This window comes from Aythya ferina (genome assembly GCF_964211825.1).
Source record: "Aythya ferina genome assembly, chromosome: 23".
Lineage (NCBI taxonomy): Eukaryota > Metazoa > Chordata > Aves > Anseriformes > Anatidae > Aythya > Aythya ferina.
In genome coordinates, this window is record NC_140321.1 from 4174061 (window position 1) to 4201386 (window position 27326).

Sequence of the window (27326 nt, forward strand, 5' to 3'; positions counted from 1 at the left end):
AGAGCAGAGCGTGGCACAGCCTGGGGGAGGATCGCACATCGGAGCACGAGGCTTGCTGCAGAGCCCCCAGTTGGTCAAAACCCAGGTTTGTATTTACAGCAAGAGCTTCAGGGTGGTAGCACAGCTCTCACCTCTCCCCGTGTAGATGAAATACCCCGCTGCTGTACCATGATACGTAATTTTCAATGAGTTCAGCCTTTGGAGCTCGTTTCTCACTACAGGGACGGGGGTGGGAGCACCCTGCACCACCGAGTGCCTTTGGGACAGCCCTGGGGCTCTGCGGGGCTTTGAACCCTTCCATGCAGGAGGCAAGCTGCTGAAGGAATGCCTGACCTCAGCAGATGCTGAACCAAGCATGGGCTTTTCTGAAGTAGCTGGGGGCTCCAAGACTTCAAAGAAACCCAACGGCCCCTACTGGAAGCTGCTCCTGTAAGTGATGGGAGTGGGACTGTGCCAAGAGAGAGCTCTCAGCAAAGCAAGTGCTTTGCTTAAATCCTTCTGCAGCTCTGCTCGGGGACTCCCCCTCTGCAGCTTCACAGGGTTTGGTTTAAAATAGGCTGGGAGGACATCTAGAAGTTGTATGGTGGGCCAGTTTATCTCAAAACAAATTGAGGTCAGCTTCCTGAACCACAGCTCAGATTTGCCACAGCTCTCTGCGTTGGCTTAAATCTCTGCATCGTATGAAAAGCTGCACGGCTGGGAGGTGCTCGGGGCTCACACCCAGCTCTGGGGCTGAACTCGTGTCCTGCTGTTGCAGCTCCGGCCCCTTCAGTTAGCCCTGACTTGAAGGAATCGTGCCTCAAATAAAGAGTTTGCAGGTGAGAAGTTACCTGGTGGGCAGTCCTGATTCCCACTGCTGTTTGGGGGCTGTGAGGTGCGGGTATGGGTATTCAGGAGTGGGAGCCCAAATTCCCCATCCCAGCAGGTGCCAGCCCCCAGGATGAGGATGAGGACAAAAGCCACATCAGTCACGCTGTGACACCATCCCCTCCCTGGGCAGCAATCGCCTGCTGTCTTTGTGGCCACTTTCTGAAAGCTTTTCATTAAGAAATGGTCTCAGCAATAAAGAAATGAAAATAAGCTGCTGCTGTGAAGAAGCAGCAACTGTCCCTGCCAGCACAAAGAGCTTCCAGCAGTTTGTTTCTTCAGATTTCTGTGTCCCACCTCCCAGTAACGGGTCTTCCAGGCAGAATGAGCCGTGTGAGTTAATCTTCCTAAGACCAGGTTTGCACCAGATCTGTGTGTAGTTGTTACTCTTTGTAGGTGTGCGTTCCCTAGATAGCTTGTGCCAAATGGAAAGAACGGCAGATACCTTCTCCCTCCACCCCCAAATGTTCCTGAAGAGTTTTTGAGGCTGCTTTGGTCTTAGTTTTGCTTTTTATTATAACCCAAAGGTGGAATAAATCCAAACCGTAGAGTTGAGCATTTCAGTGGCAGGAAGCACACAGCAATCCCCGCGAATCCCTGAAGTCTTCAGGGGAGGGGAAATCATCTTCTAGGTAAGTTACGTTCCTGAGGAGTGATGCTGACCTGTCTGCTTTGAATGGCTTCACGTTTTTGACACACACCAGTAGCACAGACCGGGCTGCCGGGCAGCCGTGCCCCTTGGAGCATCCTTGTGCCTCCCTCGAGGCTCCGAAGGTGAGGCTGGAAGGGCAAAGGCAGGGGGACACAGCAAACGAGCTCGTCCTCCTGAATAAGATAAGAAATGCTTATTTTTTGTCTTCTGTGGCAAAAGGACGTGGTGCAGGGCCGTAGTACACAACATGGAGGCTCCTTAGGTTAGAAGTCAGGATGGGGGACCAGCAAGATAGAAATAAAGCTTTTAGCTCTGACTTGTGATGTTATTTTCTGAGGATTCAAAAATAACATCTCGGTGCTTCCTGTGAAATACCAACGACGTGCAGCATTTTCTGTGGTCAGTATTGTATCAGGTTGTAATTTGGGATATGTTATAACGCTACCAGACATAAAAGAAAGCAGTAAGTTGGGGTTTGAGGGATGAAGCCTCTGTTTAGGCTCCTTAGCCCTAAGTCTGCTCTGCAGGGGGTCTTAGCAAACGTCCTTGGTGCCTGGGTGCCCCCAGGCCAAACAGCCAGGTACACCTTGTAAATTGTGTTTTCTGTAGGAGAACAAGGTCTTGGATTAAAGGAGAAGATGTGCAAATGTGAAAACTCTAGAAATGATCAAAAAGGCAGAGGTGTCCTGACCTCCGTCCTAATTGGGAGACAAGGGATCATTACTGTCAATACCTTTCCCTCGTTTTTTTTTTTGCTCTTCTGTAATTGATTCTCTGTACAAAAGGTAGCAATTACTGCATTGCTGGTGTGGCTGTAGCCTGCAGTGGGATATGGCATATCTTCTGCTAGGAATCTGGGTTTGCTGGTGTAATGAAGGTGGCTTGGGATTTGTAACCTTTGTGATGAGAAGCCATTGGGAAGCTACCAGAAAAGGATGCTCATATAGATTAAAGTGAAGTCACAGCTCTCCATCTCACATATGTTTCATGTTTCAGCAAATTGTCATATATTTTATTTCTTGACATCATATAATTCCAGTTTTAGAGGCTGAGAGATGTATTCCAGCCTGGCACGGACAGAAAAACGTGAAGAAAGAGGAGCTAGGGTAAACAGACCTGCCGACTCGAGGGCAGCTGTCTCTGGCTGCCTTGATTTTCAGGAGGCTCTGGGAGCCTACAGCATCCCAAGATACAAGATACAAAATGCCTGTAACACTGCTTAGGGTTTGCTTTTGCATCTCCCACGTGAAGCAAAATGCACTTCAATGTATCTAAATTGGGATCATGCATAGCCCAATTTCACCAGGCTCCTGCCCTGATATAACTCTTCCCTGCCTGGGATGTGACAGGTAGATCTGCTGGGGCAGAGCTCGATGGGGCTACTGTAGGAGTAGGTGGAAGGGTTTTTCTGTATTAAGAGGTGCCATAAGCAAATATTTGAAGCTGTATTTCTATTTATATTGACTTGTGCCGCTTTAATTTTTGCCAATTACCAGTGCTGCAGATGGTGAAGCCTGCCAATAGAGCTTTAAAATCAGTCTGCCTTTTAAAAACATTTTCTGCGTAAGGAGATGGAGTTAAATTTGGGATTTTCCTCATGAAAAGATAAATGTTCTAATTGTCATACAGGAAAATTACGGTTTTATTTATAGATGGGGGAAGAGTTGAGATAACTTTGCTTAGGTTGATTGAACGCTTGTAGGATTTTTGTGCTCGTTGTATTGAACAGGTGACGTTGGGCATGCAGTTCTGTGTCACAAGGGGACGGGGACAGCTGCCTTGCAGAGCTTTCTGCCCTGTGGCAGGGCCTTTAATTATGGTGACCTTGAACAAGAAATTTCATTTCTCCAGCTCCACTTTCCCCAGTTGTAAACTACTTTCTCCTGTAAAATTCCCTGAACTCCTTTGATGGAAAATGCTGGGAAAGAGCCAGTACTTTTAACAGCAAACCTGTGGGCAATAAACAAGCTTGTATTCTTTTCACCTTTTGTGATGAAAAGATTCCTAAGGAAGATTAAATAGCGGCTTCAGATCTATGGTTTTACTCTGGTGCCATGAACGCTTACATTCTGTCCCTGTGTTTCCTTACAGTACGCTTTGCACCTTACCGACCTCCGGACATCTCTCTGAAACCACTGCTCTTCGAGGTTCCCAGCATCACCACTGAGTCCGTCTTCGTTGGCCGCGACTGGGTGTTCCACGAGATCGATGCTCAGCTGCAGAGCTCCAACGCCAGCGTTAACCGAGGAGTGGTGATCGTTGGCAACATAGGCTTTGGGAAGACGGCCATCATCTCCAGGCTGGTTGCGCTCAGCTGCCACGGCACTCGGATGAGACAGATCGCTTCAGATAGCCCGCACGCCTCCCCGAAACGTAAGTTCAACAGCATGCACATCTTCCAAACTCACAGACCTTTTCCGTCAACTTTTCTAATGTTTTTGCTGCAATGATCCCTTTCCTCTTCAGACCCAAGAACTCAGTTAAACCTTTGTTGCCAAGCGAAGGAAGCACCTGCCAGCATTATTTATACTACTTGTGCTCCAAAGCTATGGTTTGAAGAGTCAGGATAATTTCTCTGCTTTCCCTGGCTTAGAAACATCACAGATTGTCTCTGATCAGGAAGGCTCCAGTTTTAATTGCTCAAATTATTTTAATACAAATCCCTCCTGATGCATTCTCCTTCCCATACAGTTGGTTTATCTCAGTTTGTCTTGGTATGAAAGTTTAGGGTAGGTCACAAGCCCGTGTGGGCTTGGCAGCGAGGCTAGCTCTACCTCCTGTGGGTCCCCTCCAGTTCACATCACTCTGCCCTGACATGTTTGCAGGTGGGGATGACAACATTTTAAAATCACTCTGCTCCCAGTAAGTGGATAAGACAGGACTAAAAATACTGAGTTAGATACCTAAAGGTATCTTTAAGGATCTAGGTCACTGTATCTCAGAGAAACTGTAGTCGAATCTGTTTACTGGAATCCAGCGCTCTTAGCCATGTAGAAATATCTGAAATGTCACCGAATGCTGGCATGTTGAGTAGTGTCACTTGTCAGAGCTAAATGAACAATGTGTAGTGAAAGGCAGGGCTTGTTTCTATATTTTAACTGTAACTCTGCAGTGCACCAACTGCATGTCTCCCCAGCCTGCTTAGAGGGATTGTGGAGATTAGCAGTCTACTGTACTTAACTGTTTCCAGACTAAAGGCTTGGATATTGAGAAAGCTCCCTGTACCTTTCATGCACAGAAGAAAAAGATCCTTGGTCACCTTCATTTTAGTCCATGCTCTGGTGTGTCCATGAATTTGAAAGTGAAATGATTCCTTGGTGTTAGTTATTGGAGTGGAGACCCTAGAATCAATCAACAGATTTTATTTCCTAAAGACTTGAAAAGTCCTAGTCTAGCTATAGAAGATAATAACTGTTTTACTAATTTCACATGCTGGAAAAGTCTACAATGCTTACTAAAATCTATGTTTAATAATAAATGCTAATTAGGTGACCTGACAATTCTACAGCAGTTGTGTTATCAGCATTAGAAAACTGGAATAAATACAGCCTCAAACTTTTTATTCTTGGCACGGAAAAAACAACGCAGGTGAAGGGGGTGGTGTATGCTCAAAACCAAGAATGTGCATCATTGCTAATACAGTCAGGATTTAATTATGTAGGCAGTAGTCATCCTCCTTTGCTGTTTACCATTAAATGGGTCATTGTTTCTGTTATGATTTCAAGTCAATCTCAAGGATGCATTGCTGCAATCTATCCAGGACAACCCTCTGCTAGTAGAGTCTGTTGCTTTTAAAGCGTTTCTGAAATAAAGAAAACGGCAATTGGGCATCATCAAGTACTGCATGTCTTTATGTCATTCAATAATACTCTGTTTGAGTACCTATGGGTGTAAAAATGAGTGGTTTGAAAATCTTAACCACAAAGGTCTGGTGAACAGACTCTTGTACTGGTAAAGCTGATTTCTTCTTTGCCAGGCTAAAGAAATGCAATAGAAACACAGTTAAATTTGACAGAGATGATTGCAGTATAATTCATTAGTTGCTTTCAAGCCTCTTCCAGATCCTGGTGCTACTCCTGCTTCTCTCTCTCTGATAGCATTAATGGGCTCCAGATAGATATGTTAGCTGTGGCTCTCCATTTTTATATGTTATAACATGGGCACATAATTCAGAAAAATTGTCTTTCTCCACTGAAGAAGGACTCTGAACTAAATTAACGAGCAATGGGTCATAACGAAGCAAGATCTATTGGCAGAACTGCAGAGCCCAGGGAGCACTGCACTAAAATACACCAAACTTGAAGACAGAGCGTGCTTTCAGGAACGCACAATTCACTCAATTATTGTGATTACTTTAAATCAATGGAAGTACTGTGGAGAAGACGAATAAGACAAGTTTAAAGCTTTATCTTAGCAATCCTTCCCGTGCTGCTTCCAAAAGGAAGTTCTTCAGGAGCCTCTGTCCTGGCTGGCTGGTGTCACCTTGTCCCACTGCCTGAAGTCCTGAACAAATACTCGTGGAAAGTGTAACTGCCATGAATGAACTGCTAGAAAATGTCATCTGTGTAGTAGGTAATAATAACGTGGGTCGTGCTTGTCCCATAGCCACTCATAACCTCTTTCCTCGGGACAGATGTGGATGCAAACCGAGAGCTGCCCTTAACCCAGCCGCCGTCTGCTCACTCTTCGATCGCCAGCGGGAGCTGCCCCGGGACTCCCGAAATGCGCCGGCGCCAGGAAGAGGCCATGCGGAGACTCGCTTCACAGGTACGGAAACATTTGGGATTTTTTTAGGCCTTGGAAACCTGTTGGTTTTAATGGACTCACTTGGAAGGCTTTCTGTCTTGCATCGCTTTGTGCACTGGAAAATGTGCACGTTCAAAAGCTTACTGAGAGAGTACAGAGGATAAATTTCTGGAACAAGTTTTATTACCCTAGGAAAGTTATTTCTGTAAAATGAAATTCCCATTATATCAGATACATGTGCTTTTAACTCCGAGAGTGTATTTTTTCCAGCCATCGTACTTTATCATTCCACCGGTGGAAGTGTAACGAGATGACACAGCTACCAGAATCATTGTTGTTTTTTTTCAGCAGTGGAAAGGAAATTGCCAAGTGACCGGTGTTTTGTTTTGAGAGGAGCAGGTAGCATACAGCAGGTGAAGGAGCAGGCTGTGAGCATTACTGCTGGGTGGTGCACTTGGATGGTTTTGGGGGAAAGTCTACAAAACAGATCACAGCCTTTTGAGCAATACACGGATCATTTGCTGTTACAAGAGTGGATTGTGTACAGCAGTATTGCTTACTGTTGGTAAGCTTTCCAGCTTGAGCTTTATTGTATTACCGAGACTCACTCCTACTTTTGTGATAGTGGGAAGGTGCCATTATATTGCTTTGAAATCTGAGGAGCTTGCTCTTCCTACGCATTTTGAGAGGATATGAGCAGTTTATGCTTTCCTGTTGCCTGCTCCTACTATGGGGAGGAAAATATCTAGCAGTGTCTTTGTTCTAAATTACTGCCAGGACGTGTTTTGCTTGGCTTTTTGTACCAGATACTGTCTTGTCCTATCTGCTTTCTGCTGCACCCAGATGGCAAAGCAGAGAGCGTGTGATAGCTGTGTAAATAAATATTAAGACTTGATTTTCTTCTCTTCCACATGGAGCTCTTGAAAGGAATGCAGTGGCCAGGCCTGCTTCCATTCAGAACACATTAGTCATCGTGCTCCTTGTAAATCTTCAGCATTACAGACTACCAGAAAGGCCAGTAAGCGTGCTATCTCTGCTTAAAATGCCTCATCTATCTCGACTTTCTTCCCCTGAGTGCTTCAGTAATCCTGCTGGATACGTAATTGATAAATGGACACAATTTTAGCTTCAGTTTCCTCATGAAAAAGGTAAGAGAGATGGCTTCTTCAAGCAGCGCGTCACATCCAGCGCACAGATGATGCACTGAAGCTTTTTTGCATCTCTGGTTGCTGGACCAGTAAGAAAATAACAAAAAATGCTCATAGCCAAAAAGTAAGGTTAAAATGGGGTGTTATACCTACAATACCTGTAATACCTTGGCTGCACACCCCTTTAGGAAAGGGCTCTAAAGCCCCATTCATCCCATAGCTGAAAGTTTTTGTGAAACCAATCCCGTGCTTTGCTGTCAGAGCATAACAAATGAGTTAGGAAGATGTAGTACCTCTTGTGCTAGCAGCACGGTTACAGATTTTTGGTGGGATTGTTGATCTCCCAATAAATCTCAACTGCCATAAATGCTGACAGATTCCAGAAATAACTGTCACTGGCTTCCAAACACGAGGCCTTCCCAAAAAGATCGATGCCAAGGCTGATGAGTTGACCTTCGTGTTCTTGGAATCGCTTCTTTTACTCGAGTAGCTGACACAGCATGCAAAACTTCTAAAAAGCTTCACAGTGTTTAGCAAACAGTTACGGGATGAGTCAGAGCAGCAGCGGCAGGGCTTGATTCAGCACTCAGAGACCTTGGGTCTATTCCCAGCTTTGCCGTTAGCCTTGCTGGGCTCCTTGGAGATCAGCATCTCATCCGCCTGCCTGTTTCCCTCCCTATTAATAGCAGAGTGATCCATGCAGCTAATGGTCCTTGGGTGTCTGACGCTGGAAGGATACGTAACGGGGAGGTGGTTGGTGTTCCCAGTTCTAAAAAGCAGTTGTCTTCCAGGTATGTCCTTAATGAAGCTGTGCACTGAAATGAAGCACGTGCTTAAATCCTGATTCAGAGCATCACTTCCTTTCACAAAGGGACCTTTTACTGGAAGTGTAGGACCTTTTTTGTTTTGGTTGTGTTTTTTTCAGCTCTATGTTCCTGCTGATGGTACTTGATCAAAAGCAACAATTTGGTTTCATTGCATCAGACCCTTTTCCAGAACAGCATGTTACAAACAGTAAGCTTGATGGATTATCCAGCCTCAGGAAGGGAAATAAAGGCAAATAAAATGGGTTAGGATGTTTGTCAAATTGATAGCTGGAAGTCGTGTGCCTAGTGCACTCTTAGTAACCTCCTGAGTAGCACAGCTCAGCATCGCCACTGATGAATACTTGCTGTCAACAGCAGATAAATTGATTTGCTTAGAAAGAGCTGTGCCGTATGATGTCCTCCTAGATAAAACAAACACTGACTATTCCAACCCAGCTGTGGTTTTTGAAGTCTCTGAGTGACATTGGGAGCAAAAGGATTACTGACCTGGCAACGTAATTGAAAATCCATTAAAATAACAGTTGGGAGCTCTTTGTGCTGCACAGGATCACCTCATTCAGAAACTCAATCACATGTCTATAACTTGCTTTTGAGAAATCAGGGAAATTTGTTGTTCATTTGAGGCTTTGAAGGTGTTGAAATCTTAAGAAGAGCTACTACACTGAGTGGTCTTAGTAGACAATAGTGAAGCTAGTCAGTTAAAATAATTTAGCTGCCTAATGTGAGTGTCTGATGCCACACACTGCAGCAGGCTTTCTGGGGGACAGTGTCAGAAAACCCTCACATGGGTAAACTAAAGGTTGCCCAAAGTCTAATCTAAAAAAGAAAAAGGAATATCCCTTGCAGGAGAAAGGGAGAGAAGACCGTATTCCTGTATCAGTAGCTGTGGAATAAAAAAAAACAATTCCTAATGGCCTACTTAAAAAAGTTTTTGTTTGACTGGCTGCAGAAAAAAGAGCCCAAAGAAATGACAGAAAGCCTGACCCTTGGGTTGATCTGGTTGGAAAAATTGTTCTTGGACGTGTGTGTTCTGTAGTTGCATTAAGGCTGGAGGCAGAACTGAAGCAGGGAAGAAAGCGTTGACAGTGACGGACAACCACAATTGTCAGGGATATTTTGGGAGATACAAAACATATGTGAGGAGACAGAGAAAGCCACGTACAGATACTCCACCTCTGCTTGCACTGAAGGGAGAAGGATGTTCTGGGGTTGTGCTGTGGTCATTGTGAGACAGAAACGCAGATCGTTATGAAAGTGGATTAATAATATACTAAAAGGCTTAAGTAATTGTTGGCACGGGCTCCAGAACGCCAGTGGGAAGCACGCCGTCCCTCTCACCCACTCCGTTCCTGCTGAAAATGTCACTTACCCCAAACTCAGAAGCCGTGTGTTTATGATGACAGAAATGAAAGGTGAACAGTTGCTTTTCCTCCTCTGGATTACTCAGGGTTGTACTTCTCTGTCTATTTTTCATGCAGTAAGTTCGTTGGGGCAAGGGTTGCTTTTAGCTCTTGTTGTCAGAGATGAGCAAATCGTTAATTTTAAAAATAAATGACTGAAGGCTGCCTAGCAGGAGCGCTGCTCAGGCTGTCTTTTCAGCTCCCTTGCCATGCTGGAAAAGAGCATTATTTTATTGTATTCGTAGAGTAGATTGAAGTTATCTGTGATTTCTAGTTCAGTGTCCATCGGCAAACTATTGGAGAAGAAAAATGCTTAGAAATGAGCCAATTTAGAAAACCGGTATCAGGTGTACTTTTTTGTCCTGCAAAAGCTGTGCAAGGAAACAATCTGTGTCCAGCTTGTTCAGGAGTCACCTGACGTTATGCTCGCCATGGACCATAGGAGGACAAAAACATCACAAGCAGGCAGAATTCTCTTCCTCCCAGAGGCTGGTGGGCAACCACTGAGGTTTGTGGTGTCTCAGTCCCCCTCTGATGGGAAACGGAGCCTTTTGTCATGTGAAAAGTGGTCATGGTAGGAAAGGTTGGACACTCCTCAAGGTTTGCAGTGAAGGAAAGAAAGCAAGGAGCTTAAACTTGAGGCTGCTCTCTTCCTTTTGTCATTTCTCCTCCTAACAGCCCGTCTGACTAAGGTTTTGTAAGCGGCAGCAGGGTGATTACTGCCTTGAAGGATTAGCAGAGAAAATACTGGCGGTACAATGATGCCATCGTGTAACATCACCCAGGTCTGTTCTGGCTGCCCTCCTCTCCCAGCTCCCAGTGAGAAGTTTGGGTGTGGACAGAGAGAAGATTTTCAAAAGGGAAAGTTCACTCTTGCTGTCATTCCAGGGTCGCATTCAGGGTTGTGGTTGGCATCGTGTTGAGTGCTGTTGTGTAGACAGGAATGAAGAAGTGTGCCAGGAAACTAGAAGCATCGAGTGCTAAATGACTTGCCATCCATTTCCTCGCAAGGAAAATATGAAGTACATGGCAATTTTAATTGCTTCTTAGCAGAGATTTCTGTGAATCAATTTCCTAATTTATTTTTTTTAAAGGTAACAATCTAGCTTTCAGGAATGGAGCTGGCAAAATCCCCTTTTTCCTTTTAACTCGTAGGCTTCTGCCTCAGAAGAAGAGGTGAGGCAGCGGAGCTGAGAAATGCCCTGTTAGTCGTGGTTTGTGGGACCCCAGCTCCCAGCAGAGCCATCCTTGCTGGGGAAGTTCCCCTTCCATTTTCCTTCCACCCCCTGTCATCTGTAGGAGTTTGTAGCACAGAGAGGCCTGCAGGGACGAAGAACAAGAGGGATTGTCTTGCCAGATCTGGCAAACCCTCCGAAGTCATGAATAAAGCTTCTCAAATTGCAACACCCATCTTGACACTTGCAAATAAAACATTAGCATTTCTGGCAGGGTGCGTTTGGTTAGCCTTTTGTTTTAATCTGTACGCATGTATTATGGAAATCAGTTTACAGGATTCCTGACTGTATTTCAAGTCAGCCCTCTGACAAAGAGCAGGCTGCCAGTTCTTCAGCAGTGCCAGTGAGTCAAGCTTCAGCTCGGCTCCTTCCCTGCAGTAGGTGTATGCCAGGTTCCTGGTGAGCTAGCCACGGGCAGCTGAGTGCAGAGCTTCGTGTAACTGCTAAACTCATGTGCTGGTACTGGGTGCTTGTAAACATACTGCCTGGGACCACAGAATGACTGGAAGGTGCAACTGGAAAAAAAAAAAAAAAGGTTGTGAATAAGAACAGCAGGGTTTGTCAAGCTAAGATCCCATACAAAAGAGCACTCAGCACCTCTGCCATGTTGTGCCGTGTTTTTTCTTCCTTTTTTCTATTTATTCTTTCACCCCTTGCAATACCCTTTGACTTAACTTCCTCTGAGCAGGGCTGGTGAGCAGCATGGCCAAGTCACCACACTGCTGTCCTTGCCGTGCTGCTTTCCTGTCTCCAAATGTTCCCAGATAATGTATAACTTGGGCTGATGCCTCTCAGCTGGAGCGTGATCTTGCTTGTCCAGCGCTGGTCCTTCACCTCAGCAAAACAAACCGAGAGGTGTTCCCACCGGTACGGAAAAATACAGAGTCACAGACATGTCCTGGGTGACCTTTGCATCTCAGCGAGGGCCACCAGCACCCCCGGGAGGTGAGAGAGCCCAAGGTGAGATGGGTTCAGCTCAAGGGAAGAAGCCCGAACCAGGTGTCCCTTCTGGTTAGGATCACCTTTGCTGTTTTCCCTGGAGGTATTCTGTGTTACTCACCCAGGATTTTTAATGGATGTGATACACGGTTTAAATAAGCCACTGAACAGCTCTGTTCCTTGGCTTTCTGGCTGTGTCTGGCTGCTCGTGGTAGCAGCACTTAAACAAATGAGCCTGAAAGCCAGTTCGGCAGCACTAATGGATTGTACCCTACACAGAGCAGCTGGTTTGGGAGCTGTGCTTCCATGGCATTAGCTCACTCAGCTGGTGCTGAGCACTGCTGCTGACTTCAGAGGCTCTTCCCCCATCCTTCAAACCACGAGCCAAAGCGTCATTGCCATTGCTGCGGGCGTATAAAAAGAACAGGAGTCCTCCTACCTTATGCAGAGGTGGAAGGCTTCGTTACTTCAGAGCCCTGATGCCCTGCAACACTAATGAGTTTCAGAGGGCATTTTCTGGCAAACTCAGCTGTGTAAAAGTAACGAATGTTCCTGATAAACTGGGTCTCCACATCTGCGCACGGTCATGTGCAGTGAATAAAACCCAGCATTCGCGTTATTACAACCAGCGCTGTGCCTGGCAGATGGCCTTCTGGCAGGTAAAAGCACGGCACTGAATTTACGTGAAGCTATTTTGTATGGCTCAAAAAGAGAGGTATCTTACCAGGTGCAGAAATAGGGTTAAAATGCAATGCCTCCTTGTCGGGCACTGCAGAAGGAAGCTGAGACGTGTCACACCAGAGGCGTGATGTCAGAGGAATGCCTCTTAGATGGAGGATATTATTTTTCACAAATAGTGGTGCCAGAGAACTGCTTAAAATGGGCCTGGCCTATTAAGTAAAAATAACTCCTTTCCCTTGAGCCATCTGCAGCCCCATTCTCCTTCGATGTGCGCGCTGTGCTGCCGGTCTTGCTCCTGTTCCTGGCTGTTATCTCCTGCCCCCCTGGCCTGCCCTCTGCCCCTCCCAAGCTCAGTCTCTTTTCCCCCTCTGCACTTCCCAGGTGATGCCCCACAGTCCCTTACATTTCCCCCACTCTGTGCCCTTTCTGCCCTCTTCCCCCTGCTGCTCTCACGCGGCTCTCCCCCTCCTGTTTCTCACTGTGCTGGGGAGAGCCGCTTTGCTTTTAGCACACACGTGTCGCCCTTTTTCTTCCAGCAGCTGCTCTCGTAGATCTGATCTATATGAGGAAATCTCCCTTTTTTTTTTCCTGATTGCCCGGAATTCTTCCTTGCTTTTCTCAGCCAGAGCCAAATCCCTTTCAAATCAGGCCGAGAACCAGTCAGCTGCAATGGGTGGCTTAGCCTGGAGGTGCAGGGACACACAGCTCTGCTGCCAAGCCTGGCGTTCCAGAAAGGGTGGATGGGGCCGTGACACAGGATGGAAGGGCAGAAGAGGAGGCAGCATGAACAGTGCTGGTTTTATGAGGCTGAATAATGAGATTTGAGAAGTGGTTGTGGTGGGAAGGAGAGAGCAGGACGGCTGGCAGCAGAAAGCTTGGGAGAAGAGGCTTCAGGAGGCCTGCTGGGTGTACCACCTAAAGAATATCTGACCAAATTCTTTTATAATTCTGCTTCAGCACTTAGGGAGATGAGCCACTGTCATTTATAGGGAGGTTCAGCGCTCCCTGACCCCACTGCAGGAGGGGATGGGGCCATGCGCGCACCGAGCGCTGGCCGCAGGCTGTGAGAGGCGATGCTCTGCAATCTGCGTCTGGTATTGCTCAAGCCTTGTAACACATAATTAATATTTAAAAAAAAAATAAGTTGTCACAAAGCTCACGATAACTGTGTTTCTTTGGTATGCAGCCAGCCAGCTAGACTCTCCAAATTATTTTAGGAACGTAGGCCTTACAGGCCAAGTCCTTTATTTTTCCTAAGAGGTGCACGAGATAAGCTGTTGTTTTGGCGCTAAGTGGGGCAGAAGCAGCTTTGTGTTCAAAAGAGAAGAATCTCAGTCCTCAGAACCCACGTTTGGCATGGAGTCGCTTGCAAGTGATTTCTCCTTGCCAACTTGCAAGAGTTTTTTACACATTTGCACATTGGGGAGGAGCACGAGGAGCACTGGCTGTGCAGCTGGCACGTGAGGCTGCCTGCTTGCGTGACCCCATCCGTGCTCTAGCATGTGGGATCAGTTGAGGTAAAACATGCATGATACAAGTGTGAATTACTTTTGAAGCTCTCTTGCAAGCAAGAGAGGAAATGATACAAGTTTGTGACTTTTGGCATTTGATATTTAATAGAAACAGCAAAAAAGCCTTGGGTTCTCAGTGTGGAGGCATTCAGCTTGCTGAAATTGCATTCTCAGCCCTTTCAGAAATGGCATAAACATGTACGTTGAATGGTTCTCTTTATTTAGGTGTTACTTTCCCCATCCCTTGTAGGAATCCACACCTTTTGCATTCGGATTGCTTACAGGCATTGTGTACCCCATGTTTGGGAAGATTTCAGTTTAATAGAACTCCAGAGCAAGGAACTTCTCAGCTTCCAGCTTTGTAAATATCATTTAACAAACAACGAGAGCTGAAATAATGGTTTAAAAGTATGGGAAGGCCAATCTAGTGTTTATGGTGTTTCGTGCTACGTGATGACAAAGTTCAAATTGAAAATATGATCAGAAAAACTACGCCTTAAATTGTATCAGACAAAAATAGCGCTTACTGGTGACAACAGCCAGGCATGCCCGTATCTTTGGAAGAGCAGGCTGTCCCCTGATGATTTCCTTCATTGTAACACTTCCTAGATGAAATGAAATGTTTCACTCAAGGATTTAGTTTATGATGAGAGCTGGTTGGAACTTTCTCAACAATAGAGCAAAGCTTTTTAAAGCAAAGAAATTCAACTTTTGGAAAATGAAGCTTTTACTGAGAGCACACCTTGTTCGATGCAATGTTCAATTCCAGCCTGAACAGGTTCTTATTTTTCATTTCTTGGATGTACTTCTTGGCTTGTCCAGGTGAGCAAGAGGAGGAGGGACTAATAACACCCTGAATTACGGCTAGTCTGAGGAGTGTTATTTCAGATGTAGAGCAAGATCTGGACGTGATCTCCCACATCTTAGCAAGGTATCCTAAGCAGTGAGATGGTGCTAAAGGCATTCACCTACTGTGGGGAGAAAGAGCAGGGTTTGAACCTGGGAATGAGCCCCTTCCACAGCAGCCCCCCTGTTGTCCTGAAGTCTCCTCCTTTCTTTTTCCATGTGAAACCTGGCCCCATTCCCGAAGGCGGAGCCAGGGAACGATTTGAGACCTTTGAAAGTTTTATAGGATGAGAAAACCGTTTCCCACCCAACTCTGGTTATATAAGCAAAAGCCTGGTTTCTAACACCAGATTCAGCTTCCAGCGCTAGCTTTTGGCAGCGTCTTTTTGATTTGAAAATTGAGAAAATGTCATGGAGAATAAATAACATCAAGATGAAATTCTGGCGCAGTTGCACTTGTGAGAACATCGTAGTGCCTTTCCTTTAGTTGCCTTTCCAAAGTCTTCCTTGCTTACTGGTTTGTCTTCAGATCCATCTATTAAGCGCTACATCTATCATACTGCTCAGGCTCTGCCAATATGTGAATAAATCCAGCCCAAGTATCAAAAACGTATGTGAAGGGGCTTCAACGAGCTGAGATGTAACTGCACGTATATTCCAGAAGAAGGAAGTGTGTCCCTATAAGTAGCGGTGGCCGTTCTCTGCAGGGGTACTGGCTGCGTCCCCTTTTCCATGACTTGGCTCTTTAGGTTCCTGGAAGAAGTTAGTAAGCCTCTCCTAAAGAGGAGGCCTTATTTTTGTGCCTCTATACGTTGTGTGTTGGAAGTAAGAGCTCTGCATGTATAGCAGTTTGGTTTCTGTTAGCAGGAACGTGATACATCAAAGGAAGGCTGCTCAGGACCTTAGTGGTGTGGGATCCCCAAGTTCTAATCCCCAGATAAATGATACTGCAGAAAAGAAATCACTGCCTTTATTATGACTTTACCCGGTGCTGTTCTCTAAGGGGATACATTATATTTTAACTGGCTGGTAGCAAAAATTACGTTATGAATTTGGAGATATCCATTAAAGCTTAAGCATATGTTTTAGGACTTGATGCTCCAAATTGCAGCCTAGCTTCATCGCTGATGCATGATGCAGCCTTGCATCATCGCTGCATGCATCACACCTTGTTTTCACTGCAGAAGGAAATTATTTCATTATATCCCATTGGTAATTTCATAATTTCTATTTAAAATGAAAAAAATAGTGCTGAGCCAGCAATGTTTGAGGACCCCCAGCCTTATGTTTTGCCTTCTCAGTGCCATTTTCTGCAGCCACATAGTCCAGAGACCGATGGATCCAGCCAGCAGCCAGCAGCCCTGGCCGCATTGCAGAGCTCACACAGCATCCAGAGATACCCAGCAGTATCAGATACAGTTATCAGATACAGAGAGGCCACACAAATCAGGTCCTTGGTTAAAAAGCCCACTCTCCCCAAGTTCAGAAATGTGTTTTATTTTGCAATATTAGTGCGCTGTGCTGCAGCAATGGACAGCACAGGCTTCTTTTCCAGGGCAATGGTGGCAAACTGCCTCTGCCTGCTTCACTCTGATATTTTTGGATACTGTCAGTGGCATTTGAAAAGGCAGTGAATGGGAGCAGCACTGGAGAAAAGCTTTTTTTTGACCTGGCCGACGCTGGCACCAAATGGCCAGGCTGGCACCGAGGATGCTGCTCCCTGCGAGGGACGGGGGGAGCTGCTCAGCAGGGTGGGACTGGAGCAGTCTGCTGAGGGCTCAGCAAGCCAAGAGAGGTCTGGGGGTGTTTTCTTATATTTAAAAAGAAACCAAGAGAATTGTCAGATCAGAGTGCGAAGATAGCACTGCTTTTCTGCAGATTTGAAAAGGCGGGCAGGATTTGGTGGGTGCTGGCAGACTTCGAAAAAGCAGGTGCCCTCAGAAAAGAGGAAGGTTTCATTTTTATTTTTTTTTCTTGACTTGGTTTTGTGAATGAAGAGTTCTATCGCAGTGGATGAGTAATGTATAGTAAACCTGGCATTCCCTGTTGTTCATGGGAATCTGTCACTTGCAGATGCTACCTTGCTGCAAGGTACTCTCTTCCAGATAGTGCCGCATGTCTGCGTCTACAGAGCTTGACGTTTGCAAGCAGCAACTAAAAAGTAAGTTTAAGAAAACAATCACAAGTTATTATTGATGCCAAGTCCTTCCACAGAGCTCGGAGCACAATCCTATCGCTCGGTGCTGTGCTTCTGAGATGTCAGCTACTGTCACTGTCCGTCTCCGTGAGCAGCTACAGCATAATTTCATTTATTCCCCGAGTGGCAGGTCCAGTCACTTTTCAGGATCAGTGCCTGTTTTCACCAGCCGATTCATCTGGATCCTTGTCACGGGTGGTTAACGCTTGGTGTTCTCAAAGACTTCGCCTGCCAGAACACATCAGAGCTGCCGGACGCAAAACGCTGCTTTTAACAACTCACCCGCCTCGTGTCTGACGAAGGTGCGCCCTTGTTCCTTTCCTCTCTGCCAGGTCGTCGCCTATCACTACTGCCAAGCAGACAATGCCTACACCTGCCTGGTGCCCGAGTTCGTGCACAACGTGGCCGCGCTGCTCTGCCGCTCACCGCAGTTCGTCGCCTACAGGGAGCAGCTCCTGCGAGAGCCCCACCTGCAGAGCATGCTCAGCCTGAGGTCCTGCGTCCAAGACCCCATGGCCTCCTTTCGGAGGGGAGTCCTGGAGCCCTTGGAGAATCTGCACAAAGGTATTGTGATGACACCTTTCCCATAGCTCCCACTGCACCTTTTTTTTTTTTTTTTTAATATTGTGCTTAGATGCATCTGAGCATTTAAACAAAGCAATAAATTAATCCATCTGTGTTGCAGTCCAAGAGCTGCAGGCAAGAGGTGAGACCTAGAAAAGCTGAGATTATGCCATCATCCGTATTTGGAAGCAAAGGGTTAATCCCTCTTCTCCTGGTGTGCAATTCAGGGCCACAAATGAAATGTTAATGACAACGTGCATTTGACTTTGCTTTCTCGGTTTCTTCCCCATCCCAAATGTGGCCTCGCAGCTCTGAAGGTGAAAACAAGCAGCAATTTCCATGCACAGCTCTGCTTATGGCAATGTGTTTTGATTTACTTACTTAGGGGGTGAGTGTTTTTCCCTTTCCCTGTCATTATTTAGCGGGCTCTTGAGAATTTGAAGCTTTCAGCCAAAGAGCTGATACCATAAAAGTCTATAGACACCCTGTCTAAAGCTTCTAGGGCAACTGGTAACAGGCCATATCCTGATTACTGATTTCAGAGCTTTTTCCAATGCAGCATTGATTTTGTCTCCTTTTCTTTCAAGATGCAACTAATTCGTTGTGACAATCGCTACCTTTAAGATCTCCGCTCGTTGCCATGAAAACTGGCAGAGGGTTGCAGAGTTCAGGGCTGTGTTGTCCTGCAAAATTGCCTTTATCAAAATGGCACGCTCTGAGTCGTCGGCCACAAAAATAGTTGAGATAATTTTCTGTTATGACCCTGCATATATCCCAGTGTTTGAACCGACGTGAAATAGATGCAGCCTCTACCAGATTCAAAGCCCTGCTGTTCAGATGAGCTCTTCTGAACAAAGCGTCCAAGCCCTGAGCTGCTGAGTCCAACTCGCGTGGTTCTACCAGGCACAAGAACACCCCGAGCCAGCACAGCTCGACAGCAGTTGATTTTCCTGGCATGGAGAAATGTCACTGTAGGAGTAGTGTGGCTACCCTTTCCTACCAACACTCCTGGCAGAGAAAGGACACGTTTAGGAACCGCTGCTCTAAAGGAAAATAATCTGTGGTTATTGCAGTAACTCCTTGGGAGGCGTTCCAGCTCTTGATTTTAAAGGGTTTCAGAGGATGCTTATTTTTCCTGCCAAGCAGGTTGGCCCTCAGCTGGTCCCAAGTTCTTGGGGGGTGGAAAATTTTTCTATAAAAGTTCTGTTTGCTTTTGGGCTCGGCATTCGACGCAGCTCTGATGGAGCCAGTGATTGGGGCTCTCATCTTTCAACGTTGCTGATGGAGAGTGCTGGCAAGCTGATTTGTACCAAGTGTTTTGTGACAAAATGAACAGTGTCTGGAAATTGGTTTTAAAATATATAACATTTAAGACTCTGTAAATATATCAGCAGGTCTTTTACAAGGTGCTGTTGAAGCTTTAATGCTACTGGGGCAAACTTATTGCATAACCATTAATGGTGAATGTCACTGAGAAACTCAGATTCATGTTTCTCAAATACATTTTTTTGAATCGCCAGGAATCTAAATAATACATAGGAGAACAAAGTTCTGATTCTTCCCCTCTCCCTGCCTTCTCCCCTCTCCCTCAGGCTTTATGAGAAACATGAGATATGAGCATAAAACTCATGCTCCATATTCACTCCAGGATTTCGGAGAGTCATAAAGTGTAGTTTCAAGTATATCCAATAAGCTTACTGAAAAGTTAACTGAAAAAGGATCCCTGGCGAATTTAATGCAAAATATGTGTTCTTCATATGGATATTAACAGCACATTTAGAAATAAATGCAACTTGGTAGCATAAGGCAAGGACAAGATGGGATTTTGGTGTTCAGCGCTACTGAAAGCAAGGTGTTTACGCGTTTCTGCCCTCCCTGGAATACCACAGACGGCTCGTGTTGTCGATGAACAGTTTGTGCTGGATTTTTATAGAAAATTTCCTGATGCACTTTACAATCAAAGAGAAAAGCTGATCAGCTGTCAGGAATACTGAGCTTTTTTGTTAGCCGGGCTTATCCCTGGTACTTTACAAAGGAGAGACAACATTATACCGATTAGAACCTGTAGTACGTCAGTAGCTTATGCCAACAGTAGCCTCGGATGTCCTATTTCCACCCATTACTACGTTTATTAGACAAGATTACCTTTGAGAAGATATCACTTGAGCTTAAGATCCCAGTTCACAAGAATATATATCATTAGTTCCAAAGCTCTACTCAGCTCTCAGCATCCGACCTAGAAACACTGGCTTCATTGTATGCATCACTTTGGTTACTGCATTCACCCACAGCAAAAAAAAAAAAAAAAAAAAAGTTTAAAAAGATCATGACTTGCTTTTTGTGGGATTTGGTTATTCCCCCCAGCTTGTTTATAAAAGTGGTTTTGACTGCACAGTTCTGATCAAACTCCTTTACAGTGCTGGAAACAGCCAATGTAACCTTCAAAATGTTGTACAGCCAGCCCCACACCTGCAGAGTGATGGCTTACGCTCCTCAAATAATTGTTTTGCCTGTGAATCGGGTTTGCTTTCATTTCAAAACACTTGTCCAGACCTTACTTGATCAATAAGATGAAGTGCAAAAATAAATAAAATAAATAAAGTGCAGACATCAGAATCAGCATAGTGTGGAGGTGTTGGGGAAGTGACTTTCTTGGTGAGCCTTCAAAAATTAAGACAGGCTGACATCAGGTGTGAGCTTAATACCGAAACTACAGAGAACTTCTGATAATGTGCTTATTAAAACTTATCAGAAGGACCTTGATTCACATCAAATAACATCAGACTTTGTGGAAGTGGTAGTTTTTTAAGGATGTCTGTTTTACTTGTAGAATATTACATTTTGTATGTCAGAAATAAAATATGTATTTTGGAAGAATGGAAATTGTTTATGTGAGAACCTACCTAGGAATTAGTGTATCATAAGAGAGGTGCTGCTGCTGCATTTGTATTTCTTCTTTAGCAGTATTTGATGACACTTCAGAACAATGCAGTGACTTTATAGTATATTGTAGTCACGTTTAGCCTTTTTAAATTAATGCCTTTTTTCTTTCTCTTATCTCAGAGAGGAAGATCCCTGATGAAGATTTCATCATATTAATTGATGGCTTAAATGAGGCAGAATTTCACAAGCCAGATTATGGAGACACCATAGTATCATTCCTCAGCAAAATGATTGGGAAGTTCCCTTCCTGGCTGAAGCTGGTGGTGACAGTCAGGACAAGTCTACAGGTATATTGAGTCCAGTAACTCTGATAAACTGTTCCGTTGTCATGATGGGTGTTGATAAAGATTGTCTTAGTGTATATAAGGATTTGTTTAAGACCCTATATTTTAGGTTATCCCTTTGGCCTTTTTACACTTGGATTTGCATTTCTGTCCCAGACTTTACGGAGTTGGAAGGGTCTAATCTGGCTTCACTTGTTTATGCCCATAGATGTTCATCATGTTCAAATGAAATGAATTCATTCAAGTTCATTTCATGTAAACTAAACTCATGTGAAAAGGGGCTACTTAATCACCAAGCATATTAGGAGACTGCTTGAAAACGTCCTCTCCTCGTTGTGGAAGGGCCAAGGATTGTGCATCTTCATAGCACTTTGTGCAACTGCGTTGGAAGGAGTCAATGTTGGTACAAGTCATTATTCAGCTCAGTTAAGAATATCTTGAGTAGGCGCTGAAGCTCTAGGCTGAATGTTGTTTGGGTTATCCATAAGTATTTTCATTTCAGTTTGCAGCTGAGCAGGTTTTCTTTTTTTTTATTATTATTTTTCACCTTCATCCTAGCCTTAGCTATCGTCACCACTCCCTTAGCACAGGATTAAGCCGCCCTTGGTTTGTTGGCTCATCTGAATGGAGCAAGCTGAGAAGCAAACAAAATGACCCAGTTAGGACAGATCTGCTATTTCAACTGTTTCAAAGCAGAGCTGGTTGATTTGCAGCATCAGTTGTGGGAACACTCACACTGAGCTTTTGAGCCAGGAGCCCGGAGGAGACAGACGTCAGAGGGATGAGATGCGCTTGGGATGAGAGCTGCTCATCAGCTGGCCCAGCTGCTCCAGGGAGAAGGACGTGGCTGTGGCTCTACCTGACGCAGAACAGCACCCATTTCTTCATGATTAGCCACTTTTCATTAGCATGGGGCTGTGCAGTTCATTTGTACCGAGGTCCATTAGGCAGTTTTACCGACATCCGCTAATATTTACCGAGCTCCGCAGGTTGATTTACTGTGGTCTGCCTGGCAGGGAGCTGAGCACTGGCTCCAGCTCCATCCAGGCAGCCAGCTGCTGCTCGCTGCCTTCGGAGCCGGGAACTGCAGCTGCTCCCTGAGACACTGGGAGGGTAGAGGCTATCTGCTCTTCTGTGCCGTGCTTCTGGGCCACTCGCTAGTGGAGTAAATTAAACATATTTTCAAAGAAATCTTTTTATAATGGTAGGTAAATTGCATCTCGATGGCTTGAATTCCTCATTTAATTAGGGCTCTTGCAGCCCTACAGTCTTCATGATGAGCTTTAGTTTTGCACCCTTTGTATTATTTTGGAGAGTTGGTTGCTGCTCCTGAAACTGCCTTGTCCAGCTCCATCACGTCATTTCTCTCCCCACTTCGCAGTGACAGAGCCCATGACATGAGAACTCCTTTGGAGAGGCCTTCAGTGATTTTGAGGCCATCAAAAACCCAAAGCATTGGTGAGCTGAGCAGATGAGAGATACCCTGGACATGGTATCTTGCAGCAGATAGACCTATTTATTTTGCACTGGAAAGCACTCACTGTTATCTGCCCTCACGTTTTGGTGCATTTCCCTGTTGATAGCAGCAGAGTAGCACAGGAGGAGGTGCTTTGCTCGGCTTCAGCAACATTTGTTTTGGCCTCAGATCTGTCATCTGTCTGTTCACAGGTCGTTCCTTCTATCGGGCTTCTGAAATGACAGCAGGGGGGGTGGCATCTCGGTGCTTGGATGGGGCAGGGCAGGAGTAACAAGGGCACTGCTCCGGGGGATTTTTCTAGACCTTTCCAGGGATGAGGTGTTAGGAACCGTGTCCTTCATTTTGATTTCAGTCATGTCTCACGCAGAAAGTACTTGATTATAGATGAGATCGTGAGGTCCTGAAGGCACAAACTGCCATTTTGTGTGTTTGCCCTGATGGAGAAGGTCTTGAAGGAGTCTCAAAGGTGCTACTGTAATATGAATTAAGTTTACTTAATGAATAATAAACGTTCCCAGCATGAATATACTTCTCTTTCTTTCTTTGTAGGAAATAATTAAGCTGTTGCCCTTCCATAGAATATTTTTGGACAGACTGGAAGAGAATGAAGCCATAGACCAGGACCTGCAGGCGTACATCCTTCATCGGATACACAGCAGCTCGGAGATCCAGAACAACATCTCACTGAATGGCAAAATGGACAACACTACGTTTGGCAAGCTCAGTTCTCACCTCAAGACTTTGAGCCAAGGGTCCTACCTGTACCTAAAACTCACTTTTGATCTCATAGAGAAAGGATACCTAGTACTAAAAAGCTCCAGCTACAAAGTAGTGCCAGTGTCTCTGTCAGAAGTTTACCTGTTACAGTGCAATATGAAGTTCCCAACGCAGTCTTCCTTTGATCGGGTTATGCCTCTCTTGAATGTGGCAGTGGCATCTCTGCATCCATTAACAGATGAACATATTTTTCAGGCCATTAATGCAGGTAACATTGAGGGCACTTTGGAGTGGGATGACTTTCAGCAGAGGATGGAGAACCTTTCTATGTTTCTTATCAAACGTAGAGATATGACGCGAATGTTTGTTCATCCCTCTTTTCGAGAATGGCTTATTTGGAGAGAAGAAGGTGAAAAGACCAAGTTTCTCTGTGATCCTAGGTAAGCAGATGCTCTGAGGAATCAGAGCTTCCACGTGTGTTCGTCTCAAAAGCGTTTCGTGCTGTTATCTGAATCATTTCATTTTACAAGGTTGCACATGGAATGAGATTCATCTCACCTGACTTTGATGTGTCTGCTCTGTACATAACTCCAGCTGTACTGGTCTCCTTACAACTTTGTATTGTCCGTGGAAAGAAATAAGTGCTCCCTGGGCACAAAACTGACCCGGCAAATGTAACAGTATTCTTTAGAATGAGATGAGCTGTTCTTCAGAAGGTCCCAATTGACTAGCTCAGATACAGGCATCTGAGTCATGCTAGGGGTGGCTGCATTTTGGCAGATTAATCCTGCCAGCTCAGTCTGGAGAGGGGAATCATCCTCTGTTTCCTCAAAGGTAGCGAAACCATGTGAAGCGGAGGATAAGGAGATGAAAGATGAACAGTGTGGATACGTCTTTTGCAGTTGGCTTCTTTTTGAAGTCTTGTTCCTCGTAGTCCTGCTATAAATGTGTTTCTGAAAGCAAAATAAGGAACGGAATCAGGCTCTTCACAATTTTGGACTGTAAATGCATACGTAATCTCCGTACTGATAGCAGCTGAGTTCCTGGCTTGGCTCACAGAGAACAGAATTTAATCTTGGTTAGATTTATATTCTCTAAACCCAGTGATCACTATTAACAATGTTATCTTTGTTTCTGCTGAAGAGTGGAAACAGACACTGACTGTAATTCTAGTAGTTTATCCCCGTAAGCTCTGCTCCATTTTGCTTGCCCATCTCTTAAAATACGATTACAAAAATCAGGGAAACACTCAGATGCTCAGCTGTATCAGGGCATCTCCTGGATCCTGCGACCAGCCTAAAGAAATACGGCAGTATCTGCTGGAACCACATAGCTGATTAGAGCAGACATAGCTGCTAGCACTCTCGTTGTAATTTACCACTTTAAATTTTGTCACAAACAGGCTACAGTAGAAAAATATTATATAGCTCCTCCCAGTGGGAATCTTGGCTGGTTTAGTGGGTTCAGCGCGATAGTCCTATCAAGTGAACCCTCTGTAAAACATCTTACAGCAGCAGGTGTCTTTATATCAATCAGTGCTGGTTATTTAATATCCTCCCGTGGAGTCATGAAGTGCTCGTCACTGGGTGATGCTTTTCCACCCTGTTTGCAACGCGGACACGTCAATTATGCCGATGGAGCTGAGAGCAGCCCCCCTTTCTGGCCACTTGTCACCGAGGTGGTTACGGGCTTCCTACAAGCTCTCAGAATACCAACCTCAGAATGAAACTCAAAAGTGCTCCATTTTAGATGATTTTGCACTGAAGCCATTCTTGCCACTGCACGTGGTTTTTGCAGGAAGTCACAGATCAGCCCTTGTTCACTCGATGAGATAAACCATGGGATGGATCTGTGCTTGGGGTTCAAGGACATCATGACCACGTTGCGCTGCCCTCAGAGCTGTAGTTTGAGCAGGGCTTGGTCTGTAGCTGTCTTGCCAAGCTGAGAGCGGGCACAGCGCTGTCCTGGAGAGGAAACCGTGCGAGCTGCGCGCTCACCTGCCTGTGGAGCTGGAGCCGGGTCCTTTGCTCTTCCACTTCTCTGTGCCAAACAATTTGTCACACCCTTTGGGAGGCTCTTGGCCGTCACTCGAGTCCCGTATGTGCCATTTCACCTGGAATATTAATGCTGGCTTTAACCATAGGGGGAAATCTTCTGCTCTTCGCAAGAACAAAACCCCTGTGCGATTTCTGACGCTAATCAGACTCAGCTCCTCGCCAGGGGCAAGCAAAGTTGCAATGCATGTAATGGGCTCCCAGTGCCTCGAGTGCAAGTCTATACGTATTGAAGGGCTAATAAATATCTCTAATGTATAATGCACACTAATTGCATTACACTCCGATGGTAGATAATGAAACAGGATACATTTTGGTGATTAATAGAGAGGACCCTCTGAGATTCTGCTATTGTGCTCCTCAAAATCCTCCTGTCCAGCTCTCAGGGAAGCGCCGATATTGCAATGTTGAGCTCTGAGCACGGTAAACCCTTAGCAACGATTAAGATAAGTAATGATTTTTCATTTTATTCCTCTAAAAGAAGCACAGCTTGCCACTGACTGAGCTAATAGGAGTAACCTATGAAAATTTGCCTGCCGTTGGTTTGTTTGCAGCAACTTTGATTTCCTTTCTGCTCACTTGGGAATTGGGAAGATGTTATAACCGTACGGACCGCTCATCGTCTGCTGGGGCAGAAACGTGCTGTTAATGCAAAGCTCGGTGACCTCCCCATGTCGATACAGCCAAGAGTCAGGTTGCTGAGGCTGATTTTTCATAGGAGAAGAGCTTTGGAGTGAAGTGTGGTTTTGTGAAGCTGCTCTTAATTGACTTACCCTGACAGGGCGTCCAGGTGTAAGGATGTTACGAAAGAAATTGGGATAATGGGCCTTGTGTCTGCACACTGCAGCTGGGGTAATCTTCCTCATTTCATTAATGAGAGCGAGTTCCTGTGTTCTGGGGAGTATGGAGAAGAGGGGAGAGGAAGAACACAGTGTCCAGAAATTACCACGTTTTCCTAGGCCTTTATGATAAGCGGCAAATCTCCATCCTCCAGATTTTTCTGTGAGCCTGGTGAGTTGCTAACCCTTGTCCTTGGATGCTCACTGTGAGTTTTCTGTCTCAAGCAAGGGCTGCCTGGCATTGAGGGGAACACAATCACCATAACCTCTCTCGCAAGAGACCCCCCAGCATCCATTTAATAACAGGGCACCAACAAAGCATTTGTCAGAGCTGAACCAGCATCGGAGTAATGACTTCCCCTGCCTGTCAGCGTAACGCTATTAACTCAGTGCCTTAGTTGACAAATAACATCAAACATCTTAGGGGAAAGACCCAATCCTTTGTGACTGGTGCATGGAGAAAGTGGTGATTATTGAGTGTTTGCTCTTACACTTGTATTTCTTAACGTAAATTCTTCTCTGATGCCGTGCTGTGTTTTGCCTAGACTTAATCAGAAACTTCCATGCAATTATCTTGCAAGCTTTTACAACGCTAATAAAACGTTTTATCCTTGGGCTGCTGCTGAAGGAACTGCGAGGGAGACAGACGTGATTTGCCCTGGTGAGGCAGTAAAAGAGCTGCAGCCAGATACAGACCCCCAAAGTGAAATTACTCTGTCCAGACTTAAGTATCAACATCTGCGTGGCTTGTCTAGACTTGCTTTATAGTCAGAGGAGGGAAATAAGGATGATTCATTTCATCATGAGCTAAAAGGCTAAAATAGGTCAGATGAAGAGTGCCTTGCAAGTGTCTCCTCCTGTCGATTTATAAAGGAGCTCAGGGTTTTGGGCTCACCGGGAGATGTCTCCAGTACTGACGGTCTGCTCTGCTAACCGGTACGCAGGTTTTGGGGGTAGATCTGCAGGTGTCCTTTTCTTGCTGAGAAAACAAAGGAAGGAAAAAGCTGCTCTTTATGCCGTTGCCAGCATATGGCTCTCGTAACAGGGGCTTTTGCTTCTCAGGGTGGCACACGCACAAGCTGCTGGTGTGTCCCCTGTCATCGCTGAGCAAAGTGGCTCTTTGTAGCACGGCTCAGGGACCTTCCAACGGCAGTGGCACCTCAGCAAATTAAGCACCGAGATCTCCACTCGCAGCATGGAGTCACCTCACCTAGCCTGTGGTTCTCGCAGTGCACGTATCTGGACCGGGGTGAGTGGGAGGGCAGCAGGCGCTGGTGTAGCGATGGGGGAGGACAGCTCCTCCTAGGAGGAATATTCCACTGGGAATCCATCCGGGAATATCCCAGATGCGGCGTTAGTCTGAAATCCTGAACATCTGTGGTCAGGCTTCCAGAAAAGC

General features: G+C 45.5%; 1 protein-coding gene across 15 annotated transcripts in view; it reads left to right on the forward strand.

Moving 5' to 3' along the window:
• TANC2 (tetratricopeptide repeat, ankyrin repeat and coiled-coil containing 2) overlaps positions 1 to 27326 on the forward strand; it is a 280392-nt gene that overhangs the window by 206255 nt on the left and 46811 nt on the right. For all 15 annotated transcript variants that reach the window (XM_084496021.1, XM_084496023.1, XM_084496015.1 and 12 more), the window contains 5 exons: positions 3611 to 3892; positions 6153 to 6286; positions 17382 to 17613; positions 20677 to 20843; positions 22867 to 23474. In XM_084496021.1, coding sequence (XP_084352147.1) covers positions 3611 to 3892; positions 6153 to 6286; positions 17382 to 17613; positions 20677 to 20843; positions 22867 to 23474 — 1423 coding nt within the window. The remainder of the gene's footprint in view (positions 1 to 3610; positions 3893 to 6152; positions 6287 to 17381; positions 17614 to 20676; positions 20844 to 22866; positions 23475 to 27326) is intronic.